Here is a 19298-nt window from a genome sequence, read left to right as displayed (position 1 = left end):
GGTTGACTACGTGGGAGTCCAGTGACATAGCCATTACGCCAACTGCTGGTCCCCACAATGCAGTATTAATTATAGACACTATGCTATACATCAGTTCTCCAGAAATTTTTTTTTTTTTTAGTTTTGTTACGTGGTGTGTGCACTCGTGGGGGCTGGGGGAGAGGAGAATAGGGGAGGGAAAGTGAGAAATTACCCCCTGAGGGGATGGCCATGCCACAAATCCCTTCTCCAGTGTCCTTGGGATTTTGGCATAAACACGCATATGTGCCTGGTGTGTTTTTCAAGCCACTGGTCCTGGGACTCAAGCCACAAAGTCGACTATGTGGGAGCCAGTTGCCTTAACCATCACACCACCAGCTAGTTCAAAATTCTTCATCTTATAATTGAAAGTTTGTACCCTTTGACCAACATCTCCCTCTCTCTCCAGTTTCCCCACCCCACCCCCAGTAACTGTTTCTGAGTTCAGTATTTTTGGATTCCGCATATATGGGAAATCATGTAACATTTGTTTTTCTGTGCCTGTCTTATTTCACTTAGCATAATGTCCTCCAGCTTTATCCATCTAGTTCCACATGGCCGAATTTCCTTATTTTTTAAGGCCGAATAATATTTCATTGTGTGTCTGAATACACACACACACATCACATTTTGTTTATTCATTTGTCGGCAGACACTTAAGTTATTTCCATATCTTGGCTACTGTGAATAATGCTGTAAGGAAATGGCATTGCAGATAAGAATCTTTGCGATTCTGAATTCATTTCCATTGGGATATACACCCAGATGTAGGATTATTAGACCTAATGTCAATTCTATTTTTAGTTTTTTTAAGGAACTTCCATGAAATTGGGTCATAGAGAAAGTCATGACCCATTTTTACATAGAATAACAGAAAAATACATCATGACTTTGCTGACAACCTAATACTTTCCACAGTGGCTGTAACAATTTACATTCCACCAACAGTGTATAAATAACAGTATAGAAATGTAAGTACTGGCACCAGCAGTTGGTGTAATAACGATGTCACTGGACTCCCATGTAGTGGACCGTGATTCAAGTCCCGGACCCGGGGACTTAAACTCACACTGAGCACGTGTACGTGTGTGCCCAAGATCCCGAGAGGAGAATGGAGGAGAAGGGACTGTGGCATGGCCATCCCCCCTGGGGGGTGATTTCTTGCTTTCTGTCTCTATGTCTCTCTCTGTCTTCCTGGTGAGTGCATGCGCCCTATAGCAAAAACCTCTCCAAAAATAAACCAGAAAGAGAGAAATGTAACTACTTTATAAAGGTGATAAGATTGTTGGGAAGGCTATTTTTTTCTATTTGTGTTAATTTTTTTTGTAATGAGAATATTATACAATTAAATTTTAGAAATAAATTTTAGTGATCCTGCTATGGATCACTGAGCACCACTTACTGTTTTTCTTCCAACAAAATACTCACTGCTCTCAGGAAACTCTTTTTTGCAACACATCCCTCTCATTCCTTTAAATTTACCTATTTCCACTCAGAAGTAAATGGCCACTATTAGCTAATCTCTGAAGTACCTCCAGGCCTATGATTCTCTAATGCCATCATTAATATTAACACAAATTGGACCAGACCTATCCCATTCTCCTACCTTCCCCAGTGCCAGGATGTGTAGGGACAATAACAGAGAAAATATTTCAATTCGCCAGCTACTTCAAAGTAAGAAATAATTATCTCCATCCTTTCCCATTCTCTGAGAAGCTTGGTACAATTAAATTCTGAATGATGTGAAATTTCAGGACTCATATGGAACCAGAATGATGTAGTTAAGGTTCAGTTTAACGGAAATTCACATTTCACAAAGATGTGGATTATATGGATATTGTTCTACGAACCAAAAAACCATTTATGAAATTCCCAAGAAAAAATTCTGAGGCTATTTAACTAATTAAAAATAATGAGAGGGGGTCAGCAGGTGGCATGGTGATTGGGGTACTGGACTCCCACATAGTCAACCACAGTTTGAGTCCTAGACTTGGCGGCTTTCTCTCTCTCTCTGGTGAGTACATTTGCCCTAAAGCAAATTTTAAAAATAATAACAAATAAAATTAAATAAAAATAATGAAAGGGCCAGTTCCAAGGGCTAGTGGTTAAGATAGCTGGATTCTACATGGTCAACCATGTGGTTCAAATCTCAGACCCAGCAGCTTAAGATGATCCAGGAATCTGTATGTGAGTGCCCGAAATCTCAAAAATAGGAAGAGATGGAGGGGAAAGGATTGCAGCATGGCCATTCCCCATGGAAGGTGCTTTCTCCTCTCACTCTCTCTGCCCTTGTTTCTCTTTGGTGAGTACACATGCCCTCTAGTAAAATAAATAAGTAACAATAATTTTTAAAAAAATGTGATTTAGGATCTTTGAGGGTTGTGGTACACATGATATGATATGACATTTTTCATCTAAGATGAAAATGATCTAGAAAATGATTCAGGAGAATCATTACATTATTTTAATTAGCTCTTAGGGAGTATCTCACACTTTGACATCATACAAGCTTCTCAATGTTATCAATTTAACATTAAATCACTGACTACAGATAAATGAAACTTTATTCGGTATTTGTTTATGGTTTTCTTCATTTAATCAAATGAATAGGGCCTGAATACAATCTTCAATATGTATTTTTATTTTATTTTTATTTTGTCATAGAGCACATGTGCTTACCAGAGACAAACAGTGAGAGAGAGAGAGAGTGAGAAATCACACCCTGGGGGATGATGGCCACACCACAATCCCTTCTCCCTTCTCCTGGGATTTTGTGCAAGCAGACATGCATATAAGCACACATGCATAGTGTGATTTTCACCACTAGGCCTGGGACTCAAACCATAGTCAGCTACATGGGAGTCCAGCACTTTAAGCAGTAAGTTACCTGCTGGCCCAAATACACATGTATTAAAAGTGTTTCTGGGGAACCAGCAGGTGGCGTGGTGGTTAGGGCACTGGACACTCCCACATGGCCAACCACAGGTTGAATCCTAGACTTGGTGCTTGCTTTCTCACTTTCTCTTTCTCTCTCTGTCTTTTTCTCTTTCTGGTCAAATTTTATAAAAATGAATGAATGAATAAGTAAAATTTTTAAAATAATTCTTAAAAAAAAAAAAAAGAATAAAACTGGTCTTAATTTTTTTTAAAAAAAAGTGTTTCTGGGGCCAGCAGGTGGCATAGTGATTAAGGTGCTGGACTCTCACATGGTCGACCATGATTCGAGTCCTAGACCTGACTCAGAGGCTTGAAACTCATTCTGGGCACACGTGTGTGTGTGCCCAGAATTCCAACAGGAGAGTGAAGGAGCAGGGATTGCCACATGGCCATCCCTCTTGGAGGTGACTTCTTACTTTCTGTCTGTTTCTGTCTGTTGGGCAAGTACATGTACCCAATAGTGAGTACACGTAGAGTACACGTACCCAATAGCAGAAATCTCTCTCTCAAAAAAAAAAGTTGCTATTCACAATTATTAAAATGCTTACAACTATCTTGAGCCAAATTTGCATGTGAATTTTTTGTTTTCTTGCCTTTGTACGGTGGTACCTGGCACATGGTAAATACTCTATAATTATTTGTGGAATGAATGAATGCCAGCTAATAACAATTTCAAATTACTGTTACTTATTGTAAACTTGGAAGTTTTGAGACCTATCATAAAATTCTTTACTAAAATAGTTCTGGGGCTAGCCCTGAGGTATAGTGGTTAAGGGAGCCAGATCTCACATGGCTGACTGTGGTTCAAATCCTGGCACCTGCAACTTGAAAAACACACCAGGCATGTGTGCGTGCATGCTCAAAATGCTAACAGGATGGGGAACCAGCAGTTAGCGTAATGGCTATGTCGCTGGACTCCCACGTAGTCGACCGCGGTTCGTGTCCCGGACCCGGTGGCTTAAAACTCATGCCAGGCGCGTGTGCGTGCGTGCCCAAGATCCCGAGAGGAGAATGGAGGAGAAGGGATTGCGGCGTGACCATCCCCCCTGAGGGGTGATTTCTTGCTTTCTGTCTCTATGTCTCTCTCTGTCTGTCTGGCGAGCGCACGCGCCCTACAGTGAAAATCTCTCAAAAAAAAAAAATGCTAACAGGATGAAGAAATGGAGAAGGGATTGCGGCTATCTTATAAACTGTTCCCTATAAATATGTACAATTATTATGTATCAATTAAAAAAAATACTAAGTCCCGTTCCTGCAGAAGGCAGACTCCTTTGATGGATGAGTTTAGATCGCCAACTCTCTGTTGCTGTGCAGATAGCAGGCCTGCAAGCATGGTGAACTTCCCTAAAACCTGACGGACCTTCTGTAAGAAGTGTGACAAGCATCAAATTCATAAAGTGACACAGTACAAAAAGGGCAAGGATTCTTTGTATGCTCAGGGAAAGCGGCGTTATGAGAGGAAGCACAGTGGCTGGGGTGGACAGACTAAGCCTATTTTCCCAAAAAAGGTAAAAACTACAAAGAAGATTGTGCTGAGGCTTGAATGTGTTGAGCCCAACTGCTGATCTAAGAGAACGCTGGCTATTAAGAGATGTGAGCATTTTGAACTGGGAGGAGATAAGAAGAGAAAGGGTCAAGTGATCTAGTTCTAAGCATCATCTTTTTTATTATGAAGACGACAAAATCTTGAGGTGAATGTTCACCTCATTTGATTACAGTTGGTCTTTTTGTGAGGAAATAATCAATAAAATTCCTCTTCTGGGGAAATTTGATTCATGGTAAAAAAAAACAACAACAACAAACAAAACAAAACAAACAAACAAACAAACGATTGCCAACTCTCCATTAACCTTGTTTTGTAGAACTACTGTCAGAGATCCAAGGCTCTTCCTACCTCACTGCTATGGCTTGAATGAGTTCCCCAAAGTTCATGTTTTGTAAACTTGATCCTCAATGCAGTAATGTTCAGAGGTGGTGCCTAATGGAAGGCATTTGGGTCCTGGGGACGCTGCCTGCATGAATAGATTAATGCTGCAATTGATGAAGTGGTTTGTTATTTTGAGAGTAGGTCCATTATCAAAGAATGGGTTTGACCCCTTCTTGTTCTCTCTTCACCCTCTCTTTGACCTTCCACCATGGGATGATGCAGCAAGAAGGCCCTCACAAGATGCTAGTCCCTCAGTCTTGGACTTTCTAGCCTCCAAAACTGTGAGCCAATACGTTTCTCTTCTGCATGTGGTATCCCGTTACAGCAGCACAAAATGGGTAAAACCATCTCCTTCCCAGAAGCCAGCCCTCCATTGCATTCTGATGGCTCTCGCAGCTTTCCCTGGCTTATTTTTCCCTCATACATGTTTTCCTCAATAAATTTCTGGAATGTTCAATTCTTAGTGTTTGCTTCTCAGAGTACCCAAAGTATCATACATGGTGCCCAGAGTGTTCTAAAAACATAGGCACTTCTAAGACAGTTCTATCACTGTTGGAGAGGCAAAAAGGTTGATGTCCTTGTAGCATTTAGGATGCAGATAGTATGTGGCATTCCATTGCTAAAGATTTACCAGAAGTGACTTCGGAGAGTCCCAAGGAAGAAGAATACCTTTATCAGTCCTGAGATTTAAGCACTTTTTAGGGGAAAAAAATATTAACAGACTCAAGAATGGGAAGTTATGTTGGAGATGATGTATGGTAATCTCTTTGACTTAAATTGACATGCAATTCATATATGCCTTGAAAAACCATATTGTATGCTATAAAGACATACAATAATGACTTTTGGGGACAAATAACTGAGACCTGCTGGGAACAGGATTTCTAAAAGGCAAGTATGTCTGAAAGGCTGTGGTCCAAGGATGCTTTTGCTGGCTATAAGTGGGGTCTCAGGAACCAAAGGGAGCACACAGCTCTTCCTAAAATTGAAGGTGTTTATGCATGAGATGATACAGAATTCTATTTAGGCAAGAGGTGTGCTTATGTGTACAAAGCAAAACACAATTCAGTGACTCCTAGTGGCAAACCAAATAAAACCAGAGTAATCTGGGGAAAGTTACTCATGCCCATGGAAACGGTGGCATGGTTCGAGCCAAATTCCAAAGCAACCTTCCTGCTAAAGCCATTGGACACAGAATCTGTGTGATACTATACCCCTCAAGGATTTAAAATAATAAAAAGTAAATGAATAAAAATGGATTTGTGTTTTAAAAAAAGACATACAATGATTAAACATAAATAAAATATATAAACATTTTTACTACAATATGAAAAAAGATCCATGGAGAAATGATGCTTGCAAGTGTCAGAGGTGGCCATAAGTTGTACTGATGTCCTACAGAAGAGTACTTAGAAACTGAGGGCCATTATCAATCAGTTAAAGACTAGATGTGAGAGCCGTAGGACCTCTCTGCTAGCTTACAAAGGTGCCCTTATCTCCTGCAGTGAAAGAGGAGGCTCGGTTAGGCAACATATGAAATGGACGAGGATACCTCTGTAAAGGATGAGATAATAAATATTTTAGGCTTTGCAGAGTGTATAAGGTCATTGTCACATATTCTTTATTTTTAGAACACTTTAAAAATGTAAAAGTCATCTTTAGCTTATGGATTATACAAAACAGAGGCTTTCGGGAGGATCTGGCCTGTGGACCATAGTTTGACATCCTTGAAACAAAAAAAATGACAACATTGAAGACATTCAGATGTGTTTCAATCTAAGCAAAGAGACAGGTAGTTAAGATTAGGGTCCTGGTTGCAAAAATCTATCAGGTTTAAAAATAGGATGGAGAAATCCAGACGAAGACCTCTGAAGATTTTGGCAGAGCGGATACCCTGGACTCTCAGGACTTGCATCCCCCACACCTAGCAGGAGGTGACACTTCCACTATGCTGTGAAGATTCTTCCCAAAGCATTAGGTGCCCCTCAGACCTGTCCCATCTCTCTCTCAGCAGGTAGATCAGTAACCAGGCTGTGACATGCTAGGTCTGATAAAGGAGGAAAGAGACTATACGCTGAAATGGCACATGGAAATAGCTGGTATTAACTAGAAGGAGGTAGAAGAGTACCCCTGAGACTAGATGGGAATACTGACCAAGAAAGCTAAAATACAAAACTGGATAAGCAAGAATCCATGGACTTCGAGGTCTACCTTCGGGATGGGACCTGATACTCTGGCAAGGACCCTCAGAAGTTGGGACAAACTTGCTGCTAGAGTGGCTCTTAAGAGACCTGAAATAAGGGATGACTAATGATGACTGAAAGAAGTAGAAAAGCCAAGCTGATAAACATGGGCAGCTAGAATAGATCCGAGTCAGGAACCCATCAGAGGATGATGTAGCCTAAGAGTGCTGAGATGATGCACGGCTCACAAGGGCATCAGACATGTGCTGGTGAGAATGGCACTAGCATCACCAAGTTCTGTGAGAGTCTCCTCTGCAGGCATGGGTGGACTAGATTAAGTGATCACATTCTATGGAATGACTTGCCAACCAGCTGTCTGCAGCCCAGGTTATGACCACGTAGAGTTGTTTAACCACAGAAGCCAAAAGGCACTAGATAATGATCAGTAAGGTTGACGAGGGACCCAAGGGGAACTGTAGAAATGGTTAAGAGGCTCAAATGCATATGAGCGAAATAGATAGGTAGCCAGCAAGAAAACTACTTAACATCGACAACAAAAAAGGGTAAGAATAGAGGATCAGGAGGCTAAGGATAGTCATCCCAAATAAACATCATGATAATTGCTTAGTTCATAAACCTGAGTCAATAATATTCCAACACAGGTCTTCCCCACCCCCCCAAATACCCTTTGGTTCTCTTTTGTAGTTATTTCTATTTATTTATAGTTTTTGCTATAGAACGTGTGAGCTCTCCAGAGACAAAGAGGGAAAGTAAGAAATCACCCCCAAGTGGGAATGGCCAAGCCCCAATTCCTTCTCCTCCATTCTCCTCTTGGGATTTTTGAGCACACATGCACACAATCCAGCCACCAGATCTGGGACCTGAACCACACAGTTGACCATGTAGGATCCAGCAGCCTTAACTATCACACCACCAGCTGGCTCTGCAGTCACTCCAAAGTTTCAGCTTCAAAGATGTAGACCTCTAAATATCCTTGTACTAAAACACTGTTATCTTTTCCTATCTCTTGTACATTGAAGATCCTAAGCGGCTCTAATTTTATATTAAAGAAGGAATTATTTGGTAACTTTTCAGTGAGGTTTTCACTAATCTTTCTCACAGATACTGCTTTTTGTGATGCTCCAAACAGGCAGATATTATTTGGGGCAAATTGAGAATTATAGAATATTAAGTGGATGAACAGATATTAAGTGATTTTCTTTTCTTTTCTTTTCTTTTCTTTTTTTTATTTTCTGGAGAGTTTTTTGCTATAGGGCGTGTGCGCTCACCAGAAAGACAGAGAGACAGTAAGTGAGAAATTATCCCTGGGGGGGATGGCCACGCTGCAATCCCTTCACCTCCATTCTCCTCTTGAGATCTTGGGCACGCACACCAACTGCTGGTCCAAACATTATTTTCTATATGCCTTTCAGCTGTCAATTGCCATTCTGCATACGGTCAGTTCTTTGTGTCTATAGGTCTTTTGGAAACTAGTCTATTCTTTTTAAAGAATTATTTTATTTAACTTTTTATTATTTATTTAATTTGACCAAATTGGGACAGAGTGAGAGAGAGAAGGAAAATGAGAAAGCAAGTCGCAGGGCCCAGGACTCAAACCCAGGTCAGCCATGTGGGAGTCCAGCACCCTTAACCACCACGCCACCCACTGGCCCTGACAATTTTTTTAAAGATTTAATTTTATTTATTATTATTATTTTAAAAAAATTTTATAGAGCATGTGTACTCACCAGAGAGAGAAAAAAGAACAGAGAGGAAAAGTTTTCTTTTTATTTTTTTAGAGAGAGATTTTTGCTATAGCTGAAGAGACAGACAGAAAGTGAGAAATCACTCCTCCCAGGGAGGCTAGCCACACTGCAGTCCCTTCTCTATTCTCCTCTTGGGATTTTGGGAATGTAAGCACACAAGCCCAGCATGAGTTTTAAGCTGCCAGGTCCAGGACTCGAACCACTGTTGACTACATGGGTCTAGCAACGTAATCATTAATGCCATCTGCTGGTCCTGAGAGAGAGAAAGTGAGAAAACAATCCCTGCCAGATCTAGGACTTGAACCATGGTCGGCCATATGAGAGTCCAATGCCTTAACCACCAATGCCACCTGCTGCCACTCCCCACCCCCAGCAACTAATTTTAAAGAGAGGAGAAAATCTGAGATGGGGTCTTCATTGATCAACTGTGTTACTTGTTCATTGTCATTTCTTCAAGCTCTCACTTCAATTCTTTCAGGTTCTGTAGGCTGGTTTACATGCATACTTGGTCCTAGTATTTTCACTGAGCACATTGGTGGTGTAGGACATTTTTATTTTCAGGTAAGAATGATTTTTAAGTTTAAAGAGTAGTTGTCACACAGAGTCTCCTGAATGAAATGTCCTTAGTTTAACTTACCTCTGCAATCAGGTCGTGTAGCTCTCCTTCACTGGGGCAGCAGCCCAATGACCTGATAATTGTTCCAATTTCTCTAAAAACACACAAAAAGGTTGTCAATAGTTTTAGAATACAAATTCTGAAAGGCAAGTGCTATGTTTCTCCAAATTATTTTGTAACACAGTAAAATCGAATCACTGAAATATACCTCCTGATTATAAAAGATACTTTCTGAGGAAAGAAAAAGGCAGATGGAACCAAAAAGAGATAGAAGAAATGTGTTCACTGCTTGGCTAATGCAAGTTCTGCTTGGGTCAAAATCAAGAAATTTTAGAAAAAGAAGAGAAAGGAAAGTTAAAAAAAAAAGAAATGTTAGCCTCTTACCACTGATTTTAAGTGTTACCTTACTCTCTTGAGCCCTACTTTCCACATCTATAAAACAAACCCCAGATGTTTGTTGTAAAGTTTCTGTTAGTAGCAGAGTACTTAAACACATGGCCTCTAGGGTCAATCTTCTACAGTTCAAATCCCAGCTCTGCGACTTGCTAGACTAGGCAGGTTGCCGACCTAATCCCTGTGTACATAAGGTCCCTGGTAGATAAAACACATTCTCTTCCTCGAACACTTAGATCTGTGCTGGCACATGGTAAAGGTCTAATACGAAGAGCTAAAATACAGCTTTTGGCAGAATAGCCACTCAATAAATACTAGTTACTGATCCTCCCCCACTTAATGATATAATTTAATTCAACAAATAACCTAAAACTATAATTCTATTCAATAATCTATGGCTACTAAGTCAGCAATTTTATAATAGATTATTAAATAATTCCACTCAAAATTATTACAATTAAATTTGTAATATTTGGGACCAGTAGTTAGCGTAATGGCTGTCGCTGAACTCCCATGTAGCTGACCGTGGTTTGAGTCTCAGACCCGGTGGCTTAAGCTTATACCAGGCGCATGTGTGTGCATGCCCAAGATCCTGAGAGGAAAATGGAGGAGAAGGGATTGTGGTGTGGTCCCTTGGGGGGTGATTTCTCGCTTTCTATCTCTCTGTCTCTCTGTCTTTCAGGTGAGCTCATGCGCCCAATAGCAAAATCTTCTCCAAAAAAAAAGTTGTAATACTCGAATGTTGATTTAATTTTACATATATTCACTCAACTAGAATATCTCATTTCTTTACCATTCTGTATTAGTTAGTGGAATTATATTCATTGCCTCTGTTACTGAGAAAATGTTTTAAGTAAGAATTTTTTAATTCTTCACTTAAAGAGGTTGCAGGATGAGTATCAACTTAAGAGAAAAATGTGAAGGGAATAATTAGAAGAAGGATTCTTTTTTTTTCTTTTCCTTTTTTTTTTTTTTAAGTTGCCAGAGAGCACGTGTACTCACGAGAGAGAGAGAGAGAGAGAGAAAGAGAGAGAGAGAAAGGGACAGTGATGAAATACCCACTAAAGGGATGTGATCACACCACAATCCCTTTTCCATTTCTTCATTCTGTTGGGATTTGGGGCACACATGCATGTGAGCCCAGTGTGTTTTACAAGCTGCCAGGGCCAAAACTTTTTTTTTTTTAAAGATTAATTTGACCAGAGAGATACATATATATAGAGAGAGAGAAAGAGGGAAAGTGAGAAAGCAAGCCACCAGGTCCAGGACTCAAACCATGGTCAGCCATGTGGGAGTGTCCAGCACCTTAACCACCATGCCACCTGCTGGTCCCGACCAGGGCCGAAACTTTAACTGCATGGTTGGCCACATGGGATCCAGCTCTTTTCACCACTATATCATAGATCCAGTCCCTTTACTTTATTATTTATTGATTTTCCTTCACAATAAATGAAGGGGACCAGCAGGTGACATAGAGGTTAAGGTGTTGGATCATAGGGCCAGCACTACATGGTTCAAATCTCAGACCTGGCAGCTTGAAAAATCATGCTGGGTGCACACAAACACATGTGTGATCAAAATCCTGAGAAACCAGGAAAGGGATTATGGTGTGGCCATCCTCCCTAGGGGGTGATTTCTCACTTTCCCTCTCTATCTGCGATTGCACATGCCCTATAGCAAAAACTAAAATAACTGCAACAACAACAACAAAAAAAACGAAGGGCCCACAAAACATAGAATGTCTTGGGAACCAGCAGTTAGCGTAATGGCTACGTTGCTGGACTCCCATGTAGTCGACCGCGGTTCATGTCCTGGACCCGGTGGCTTAGAACTCACGCCGGGCGCATGTGCTTGCGTGCCCAAGATCCCGAGAGGAGAATGGAGGAGAAGGGATTGCGGTGTGACCATCCCCCGCTGGGGGGGTGATTTCTCACTTTCTGTCTCCCTGTCTCTCTCTGTCTGTCTGGTGAGCACACGTGCCCTATAGCAAAAACCTCTCAAAAAAAAAACATAGAATGTCTTCATGTCAACTATTTTCATAGCTCCCTGAGTACCTTCGTCTCAACATTACTGCATTATCTTCCATGCCCTTATTGCTCACCTGAGCAGGACCTGAACACAATGGTGTTTCCTTCTTACGTTAATACTGTACCTAAGGCAGCTATTTTACATTCTGGTAGCTTAAGTACTGTATATGAAATTATGACACAAGTTCTATACCTTAATAATAATTAATTGGGCCAACCACATAGTGCAGTGGTTAAGGTGCTGGATTTCAAATGGCCCACCATAGTTCAAATTCTGGCCCCCGTGGCTTGAAAAACATGCCAAGTGCATGTGTGTGCATGTCCCAAATCCTGACAGGATAGAAGAATGGATGAAAGAGGATTTGTTACATGGTCAAGTCCCACCGGGAGAAGGAGGGTGTTCTTTCTCCTTCTCTGTCTGTCTGTCTGTCTGTCACATACCCCTTGACAACCGAAAAAAAAAATTGATTTGACTTAGCAAAGTAAAGAATTGTAACTTGGAGGCCAGCAGGTGGCATGGTGATTGAGACCATGGACTCCCACATGCTGACCGCAGTTCGAGTCCTGAACCTGGTGGCTTACCTTCTCACTTCCCTCTTTCTCTCTCTCTGTTTCACTCTCATCAAATTAAAAATAATAATAAATAAAATAGAATAAATAGCTATTTAAAAAAATAATTGTGACTTATCTATTACCTTCATTTTTATCCCCTAAGTTTATTTCTTTCTTTTTATGAGAGAGAGAGAGAGGAGAGAGAGGAAGAGAGAAGAGAAAGGTGCCCATACCAGGGTCTCCCCATGCTGCAGTCTTCCTCCCAACCAGCCATTCCCCTGTGTAGCACAAGATAAGGTTCTCTGCTGAGAGTGACTGGGAAGGAGGAGATGAGATCATCTTGGCTGTTCCTGGGCACTCTTCTTAATCACCAGCACACTACTAGTCTTTCCAGGCACCTATCCATCCACCCATCCTGTCTCTCACACTAAGCCTGCAATGAACCTGCAGTTTTGGACATTTCTGTATGGCCCTCCAGAGTCCCTCTCCATTCCTCCCACCCTGCCCAGTTTCCCTAAAGGACTGACCACTATTTCATTGGGCTCCCTTGCCTCCACTTGCTGCTGTGCTTCATCAGCACTAGACCTAGCACTGCTGTCTCTGTCACTGTGTAACAAGCCACCCAAAGTGTAATGCCGTAGTCAAGTGTGATTTATGACTTCTCACAATTCTGCAGATTGGATGGATGCTTCTTCCACTGATCTCAACTGGGCTCATTCATGAAGTCATTTAGCAGTTCATTAATTTACATGTTTACTTAGTATTCTATAGTCAGCCAATCAAAGTTACTACTATCACTATCCTGAACCCTACGCCCGTTTGCTTTCCATCCTGCCTAACCTGTTTTTTTTGTTTGTTTGTTTTATTTTGTTCTTGTATTTTCTTTCTCTCTCTCTCTCTCTCTCTTTTTTTTTTTTGTAAAGAATTGTTTTATTTGGGACTAGCAGTTAGCGTAATGGCTATGTCGCTGGACTCCTATGTAGTCGACTGTGGTTCGAGTCCTGGACCTGGCAGCTTAAACTCACGCTGGGCGCGTGTGCGTGTGTGCCCAAGATTCCAAAGGAGAATGGAGGAGAAGGGATTGCGGCGTGGCCATCCCCCCTGAGGGGTAATTTCTCGCTTTCTGTCTCTCTGTCTCTGTCTGTCTGGCAAGCGCACGCGCCCTATAGCAAAAACCTCTCAAAAAAAAAGAATTGTTTTATTTAACTTTATTTATTTATTTTAATTTGACCAGAGAGGGACAGAGAAAGAGAGAGAGAAAGAGAGAAAGCAAGCCACCAGGTCCAGGACTTGAACCACAGTTAGCCATGTGAGAGTCCAGCGCCCTTAACCACCATACCACCTGCTAGCCTCCCTGCCTATTCTGTTAAACCATAACCACAAGAAACTCTAATTTTCACTTTCTTTGCTCCTAAGGAGCCCTGCCTGAAGAAAACAATTAGCAGAAAAAACAGTGGCCCACTGCAGATTCGCATCAACATTCAGTATATCCTGGCTGTGGCCTAACGATCATTTCATACACCTCCTGTGGCTTTCCAGCAAATCCTCCCACTCCCTACACAGCTATTCTGGATCATCGCTGGCCTGCGGCATCAAGGCACCAACTCTCTTCATCTCAGCAGAAGTCCTTCTGGCCTACTTCCCTGAACAGATACAAATGCACCATCACCAGGCACTAGATTAACCCTTAACCCCCTTTACAATCATTCCTCTGCACCACTTGGAAACATTAACCCTGCCCTCAAACCCCATTTATAATCGTTCCTCTGTACCACTTTAGAGGCTTCTGCTACACAAGCCTCTTATTCTTCCTTGTGTTCTTGCCTTAGAGGAATAAAATGGCCTCTTCCTTAATAAAGCAAATCCCTCTTAGTTTTTCTTAGTTCCAGTCTTGGCTCTTGTTCCTGACACACTCACCCCTCTCTCTTAGCAGATTCATTCTTCCCTTTAGTCATTGGTTGCTTCTTCTTTTGCCTTCAAATATTCGTGTATCTTTCCTATTTTGAAAAATATTATTGATAGGTGTTTACCACCCCACCCATCCTGTTTCCCTGCTTCCTTCCACCAATCACAGGTGCTTGTCTTTGTCACTGTCAGCTCTGCTTCCCCTGCACCCACTCCATGCCTGACCCTTTGCAGACTCTGCCACACTGGGTCTCTGCCACTCGGTCAGCCAGTCGACATCTGCCTTGCACTGCATCCTTTCCTAGGTCCTGAGCTGCACCCTCCTTTCTTCCTCCCAGAATCCCAGCACTGCCCGCGCCTCCGTACTGAGAGATCACTGTGGTATAAAATACTGGAGGAGACAAAGAGAATGAGAAGTTTCCTAGATCTGGACAAAAAGATCACTGGTGACCTTAATAAGAACACTCACAGAAGAGGGGGGTTCGAAAAAAAGTCCTAAGAGTGCCATTGGTAAGAACACATAGATCTCAAGTACAGTTTACACAACCAAGAGATATGACATTAAAGAGAATGCACAGCCAGCCCATGATGGTGATAAAGGAAGCTGAATGCCATATGGTCAAGTACATGGTTCAAATCCCAGACCCAGTAGCTTGAGAAACATGCCAGGTGCATTTGCATGTATGTCCAAAATCCCAAAAGGAAGAAGGATGGAGAAGAAGAGATTGTGGGGTGACCATTGTCCATGGAGGGTGCTTTCTCACTCCTCTTCCCCTTCCTATGCCTCTGCTCTCTCTCTCCAGGTGAGTGCACGCACTGTCCAGCAAAATTTAAAATAAACAACAAAGAGAGAAGGGAAAGAATGCACAGCCTAACTAGATGCTAGAAGTTACACCACACTTACTACGTGCCAGGTACTGTGCTAGCGTATACGACTCATTTCACACTCGCCACAACCCCACGAGGGATGCAACATTATAAGGATCTCCATTTTAAGGATGGGACACCAAGGCCCCAAGATGTTACATAACTTGCTCGAGATCATGTATAGCCAATATACTCAGGTAATGACTTCCTTGGGACCAGACAGATCACTAAATCTAAGTCATCTTCTCTAAGTCTTCTGGGAAGAAAAGTCCTCACATGGCCCTCCAATCCCTTATGCCACGACCGTTATGTGTACTGATGTGAGAACAAACATCTCTGGCGGGCAGGACAGTATTACTAGGATACAGTTCTACAGTGTCTTATTAATAGTGTCCTACTGGGACCAGCAGTTGGAGCAATGACTATGTCACTGGACTCCCTTGTGGTTAATCACAGTTCGAGTCACGGACCTGGTGGCTTAAACTCACACTGGGTGTGTGTGCGTGTGTACCCAAGATCCTGAGAGGAGAATGGAGGAAAAAGGATTGTGGTGTGGTCATCCCCCTTGGGGGGTGATTTCTCACTTTCTGTCTCTCTGTCTCCCTGTCTTTCTGGCGAGCTCACGTGCCCTATAGCAAAGACCTCTCCCCCAAAAAACAAAAGTGTCTTAATATGTATGCAAGGCTCAGTTTTAAAGTGCTTTTTGAAAAATATATTTTATTTAACTTTATTTATTTATTTATCTGATCAGAGAGGAACAGAGTGAGAGAGAGAGAGAGAGGGAAAGTGAGAAGGCAAGCCACCAGGTCTGAGATTTGAACCACGGTCACCCACATGGGAATCTAGCGCCCTTAACCACCACACCACCTGCTGCTCCCTTAAAGTGCTTTAAATATTCTTATTCCTGTGAATAAGAATACTTAGGAAACTAAAGCCCAAAAATGTTAAATAACTTGCTTGAGATAACATATAGCCAATATACTCAGGTATATACTCCTCACAACAGCTCTGTAAGGTCGGTATTATTATTTTACAGCTGAAGAAAATTGAACCACAGAAAGGTTAGAGAATTTTCCTGAAGCCACTCCACTAGTAAATACTGGAAAAAGAATTCAAACACACAGGGCCTAGAATCCATGCCATTAATCACTGCAAATGCTGCCTCTTAGAAATCTCAATCAACTATTTGGTTAAAGAAGGCCATAACAGGTTAAAGAAGGACCATAACAAAAAAGCTGTGGATATTTTGCCAAATGAAAGCCTGAAGGTATGAGGGGACTTCAAAAAGTTTGTGGGAGGGGCCAGCAGGTGGCATAGTGGTTGAGGCTCTGGACTCCCACATGGTGGACCATGGTTTGAGTCCTGGACCTGGTGCTTTGCTTTCTCTCTCTCTCTCTGGTCAAACTGAATACTAATAATAAACAAAATAAAAAATATTTTAAAAAGATGATAGTTGAGATGGTGCAGAACACGTTTATATATTTTTAAAAAGTTTATGGGAAATGGAATTAAATATGACTTTGTTTTGGTACAAAACATTTTTAAATCAATGAATAGTTTTTTCATAACATACATTTTCTGTGAACTTTTTGAAGACCCCTCCAAGGGACAAAAGTGGCCCTTAGATATTGTTTTGTTTTCCACAGAACTGCTCTATTGTTTGGGTAGGGCATACATGTGTGTCATGAATGCTGTCCTGACACATGCTGGGTGATTCCCACATTCCCACCTATCCTGTTTACAGGTGAGTCCCCAGAATAGCCTGTGTTTTCACTCCTAGAAAAATATAGAATTTATAACATTTAGGAATTTGAAAATCTTTTTAAATAATTATTTAGTTTTATTTATTCATTTATTTTTATTTTTTAAAATTTGACCAGAGAGAGACAGAGATGGAAAGTGAGGAAGCAAGTTGCCAGATCTGGGGCCTGAACCACAGTCAGTCATGTGGGAGTCCAGCATCTTAACCACCACATCACTGTTATCCTCCTCCCTTGAGGAATTTAACTGCAAGAAACAGAGGAACTAGTGAAATGACTTCTTACTGATCTCCCACGTGCTCTAACATTGTTTTTAGGAATGTATGCAGAGGGGCCAGCAGGTGGCGTGGTAGTTAAGGGTGCTGGACTCCCACATGGCTAATTGTGGTTTGAGTCACAAACCTGGCAGCTCGCTTTCTTACTCCCCCCCACCCACCCACTCAGTCCCTTTCTGGTTTACAAATAAATAAGTAAAATAATTATTTTTAAAAAAGAAAAGGATGCACACATAAAACATGTAGCTTAAATGAGAGAATATTCTTAGAAGATCCACACTGGAGCATTTCAGTGAGAGAAAGGTTACATGTCTACAACTTACTCCCAAATAGCCCAGCAAAAGGTGATCATGATCATGATGATGATAATAGAATGGATAACTCCGTGTGTGTGTGTGTGTGTGTGTGTGAAGAGGGAGCAAGCAAAAACAAAGTAAATTGTTGGTTAGTGAATAGAGTGAAAGCTCACAGGAGTTCAAATTGTGAAACTTTAAAGCAAAAAGCTTTAAAAAAAAAAAGATAAGCATATGTCATCTACCAATCAAAGATAAAGTATTACAAATGATAACAGAAATCCTACTTCATATAATATAGGTAAAGTATAAAACAATTTGATCTTTTGTGTTATACTATTTTTATCACTTTGGCTTGAAAAGCCAATTATAGATGTCTTACGTCTTCAGTTTTCTAATAAAATATATTAGTTTCAACATTTTTACTCAGTCCTTCAGAAATGAAAACCGAAAACTTGGCAATACTGAGCAGATCTAAAATACTGTTTCATGAATTAAAAATTAAGATGAGGCCAGATACCAGTCTTCCGTCCTTGCAGGGAAAAGAAAGTATGAGAGACACACGAAGCCCTTTTCACTCTCCATGAACACTGATAATGGCAACACTGAGGACTCCCTGCTGCTGTAGGAGACACGCTGGGCTTTGTGATTGGCCCTTGTAGGGCACGGGGCTCAAGTCATCAGGAGAAATGGCCAGTTCGCTAAGGCTACATGGCAGCTACCAACTGGAACCGTCAGATCAACCTCTGGCCCAAGAAGGCAGCTCCCAGGCAGGGGCCTGTCAGTGGCTATCAATCGACTGCACTGCCCAGTAGAGATTAATACAGAGTGTGACTGAGAAGAAAATAACTTGAGGCAAATGAGGAAAGGAAAGGGAAGTGATGTTTGAATACTAACAGCTCCTTCTCAAGTGTTTTTTCTTCACATGATAATAGAGTGAAGTGGGTTTATTTCTAGCGGCCTCCCGAATTTCTAAAGTCCTTGAGATGAGAGTAAAGGCAAAATTATAGCAAGAGCAAAGATGACTCAAGCTTCTCTTGTGCTCCTATGTCCTAAATATATGGCTAGAGGCACAGAAGTATATGCTCTCATGAGCTCCTCTCACATCCTAATTTTGGTGCCAAGAACATGAGAACACAGCAGAAGGGACCAGGTGGGCCCCGAAGAATTCCAGATGGTCTGTGAATAGAGCTGGGCGCCTGGCCATTGTGGGAACCATGTTGCTAATACTTGTGTATCAGGAATGGGTTTGTAAGGGTGAGCTAGGGAGAAGAAAGGCCAGAAAGAACACAGGCCAGGTCAGGCCATTAGCTTAGAGGTCTACTCAAGGAACAAGCTGAGAATGAACATGTACAAAGACTCCGAAAGAAGTGAAAACATAGTTTCAGGAGTGGGGAGTAGAAATGTCATGACTTACTGAGAAAAATAAAAGCAATGCAGAAACAAGAAAAAACAAGATATTAGACAGGAACTAAAGAATGAAAAAAATATAAAAAGAGTGATAAGAATCATATAATAATAATGTTGATTAGTGTATCTCTCCTAATGAGATTTCGAATTAAGTACATTGATTAAAAGTTTTACAGTAACCTTTTAAGATTATTTTTAATATTATTAAAATTATTCAAATGCCACAATGATTATGTTGCTGGACTCCCAGGTAGTCGACGGCAGTTCAAGTCCTGAACCCAGCAACTTAAAACTCACACCAGGTGCGTGTGTGTGAATGCCCAAGATCCCGAGAGGAGAATGAAGGAAAAGGGACTGCAGTGTGGCCAT

The 19298-nt window shown here is 41.4% G+C and overlaps 1 protein-coding gene and 2 pseudogenes across 1 annotated transcript in view; 2 read left to right on the top strand and 1 right to left on the bottom strand.

Annotated features, from left to right (window-relative positions):
- The window catches only part of DRC8 (dynein regulatory complex subunit 8), a 102018-nt gene that overhangs the window by 25574 nt on the left and 57146 nt on the right, over positions 1-19298 (bottom strand). The window contains exon 3 of the mRNA XM_014591104.1: positions 9469-9541. Within this exon, the coding sequence (XP_014446590.1) occupies positions 9469-9541 (73 nt within the window). The remainder of the gene's footprint in view (positions 1-9468; positions 9542-19298) is intronic.
- Positions 4287-4601, top strand: LOC106735817 (60S ribosomal protein L36a-like; annotated as a pseudogene).
- LOC106735816 (60S ribosomal protein L35a pseudogene) lies at positions 5780-6111 on the top strand (annotated as a pseudogene).

The sequence above is a fragment of the Tupaia chinensis genome, unplaced genomic scaffold (genome assembly GCF_000334495.1).
Source record: "Tupaia chinensis unplaced genomic scaffold, TupChi_1.0 Scaffold000532_1, whole genome shotgun sequence".
In the NCBI taxonomy this organism is placed as follows: domain Eukaryota; kingdom Metazoa; phylum Chordata; class Mammalia; order Scandentia; family Tupaiidae; genus Tupaia; species Tupaia belangeri.
Note: the sequence above shows the minus strand (reverse complement) of the source record. Positions and strands in the feature narration are given on the sequence as shown.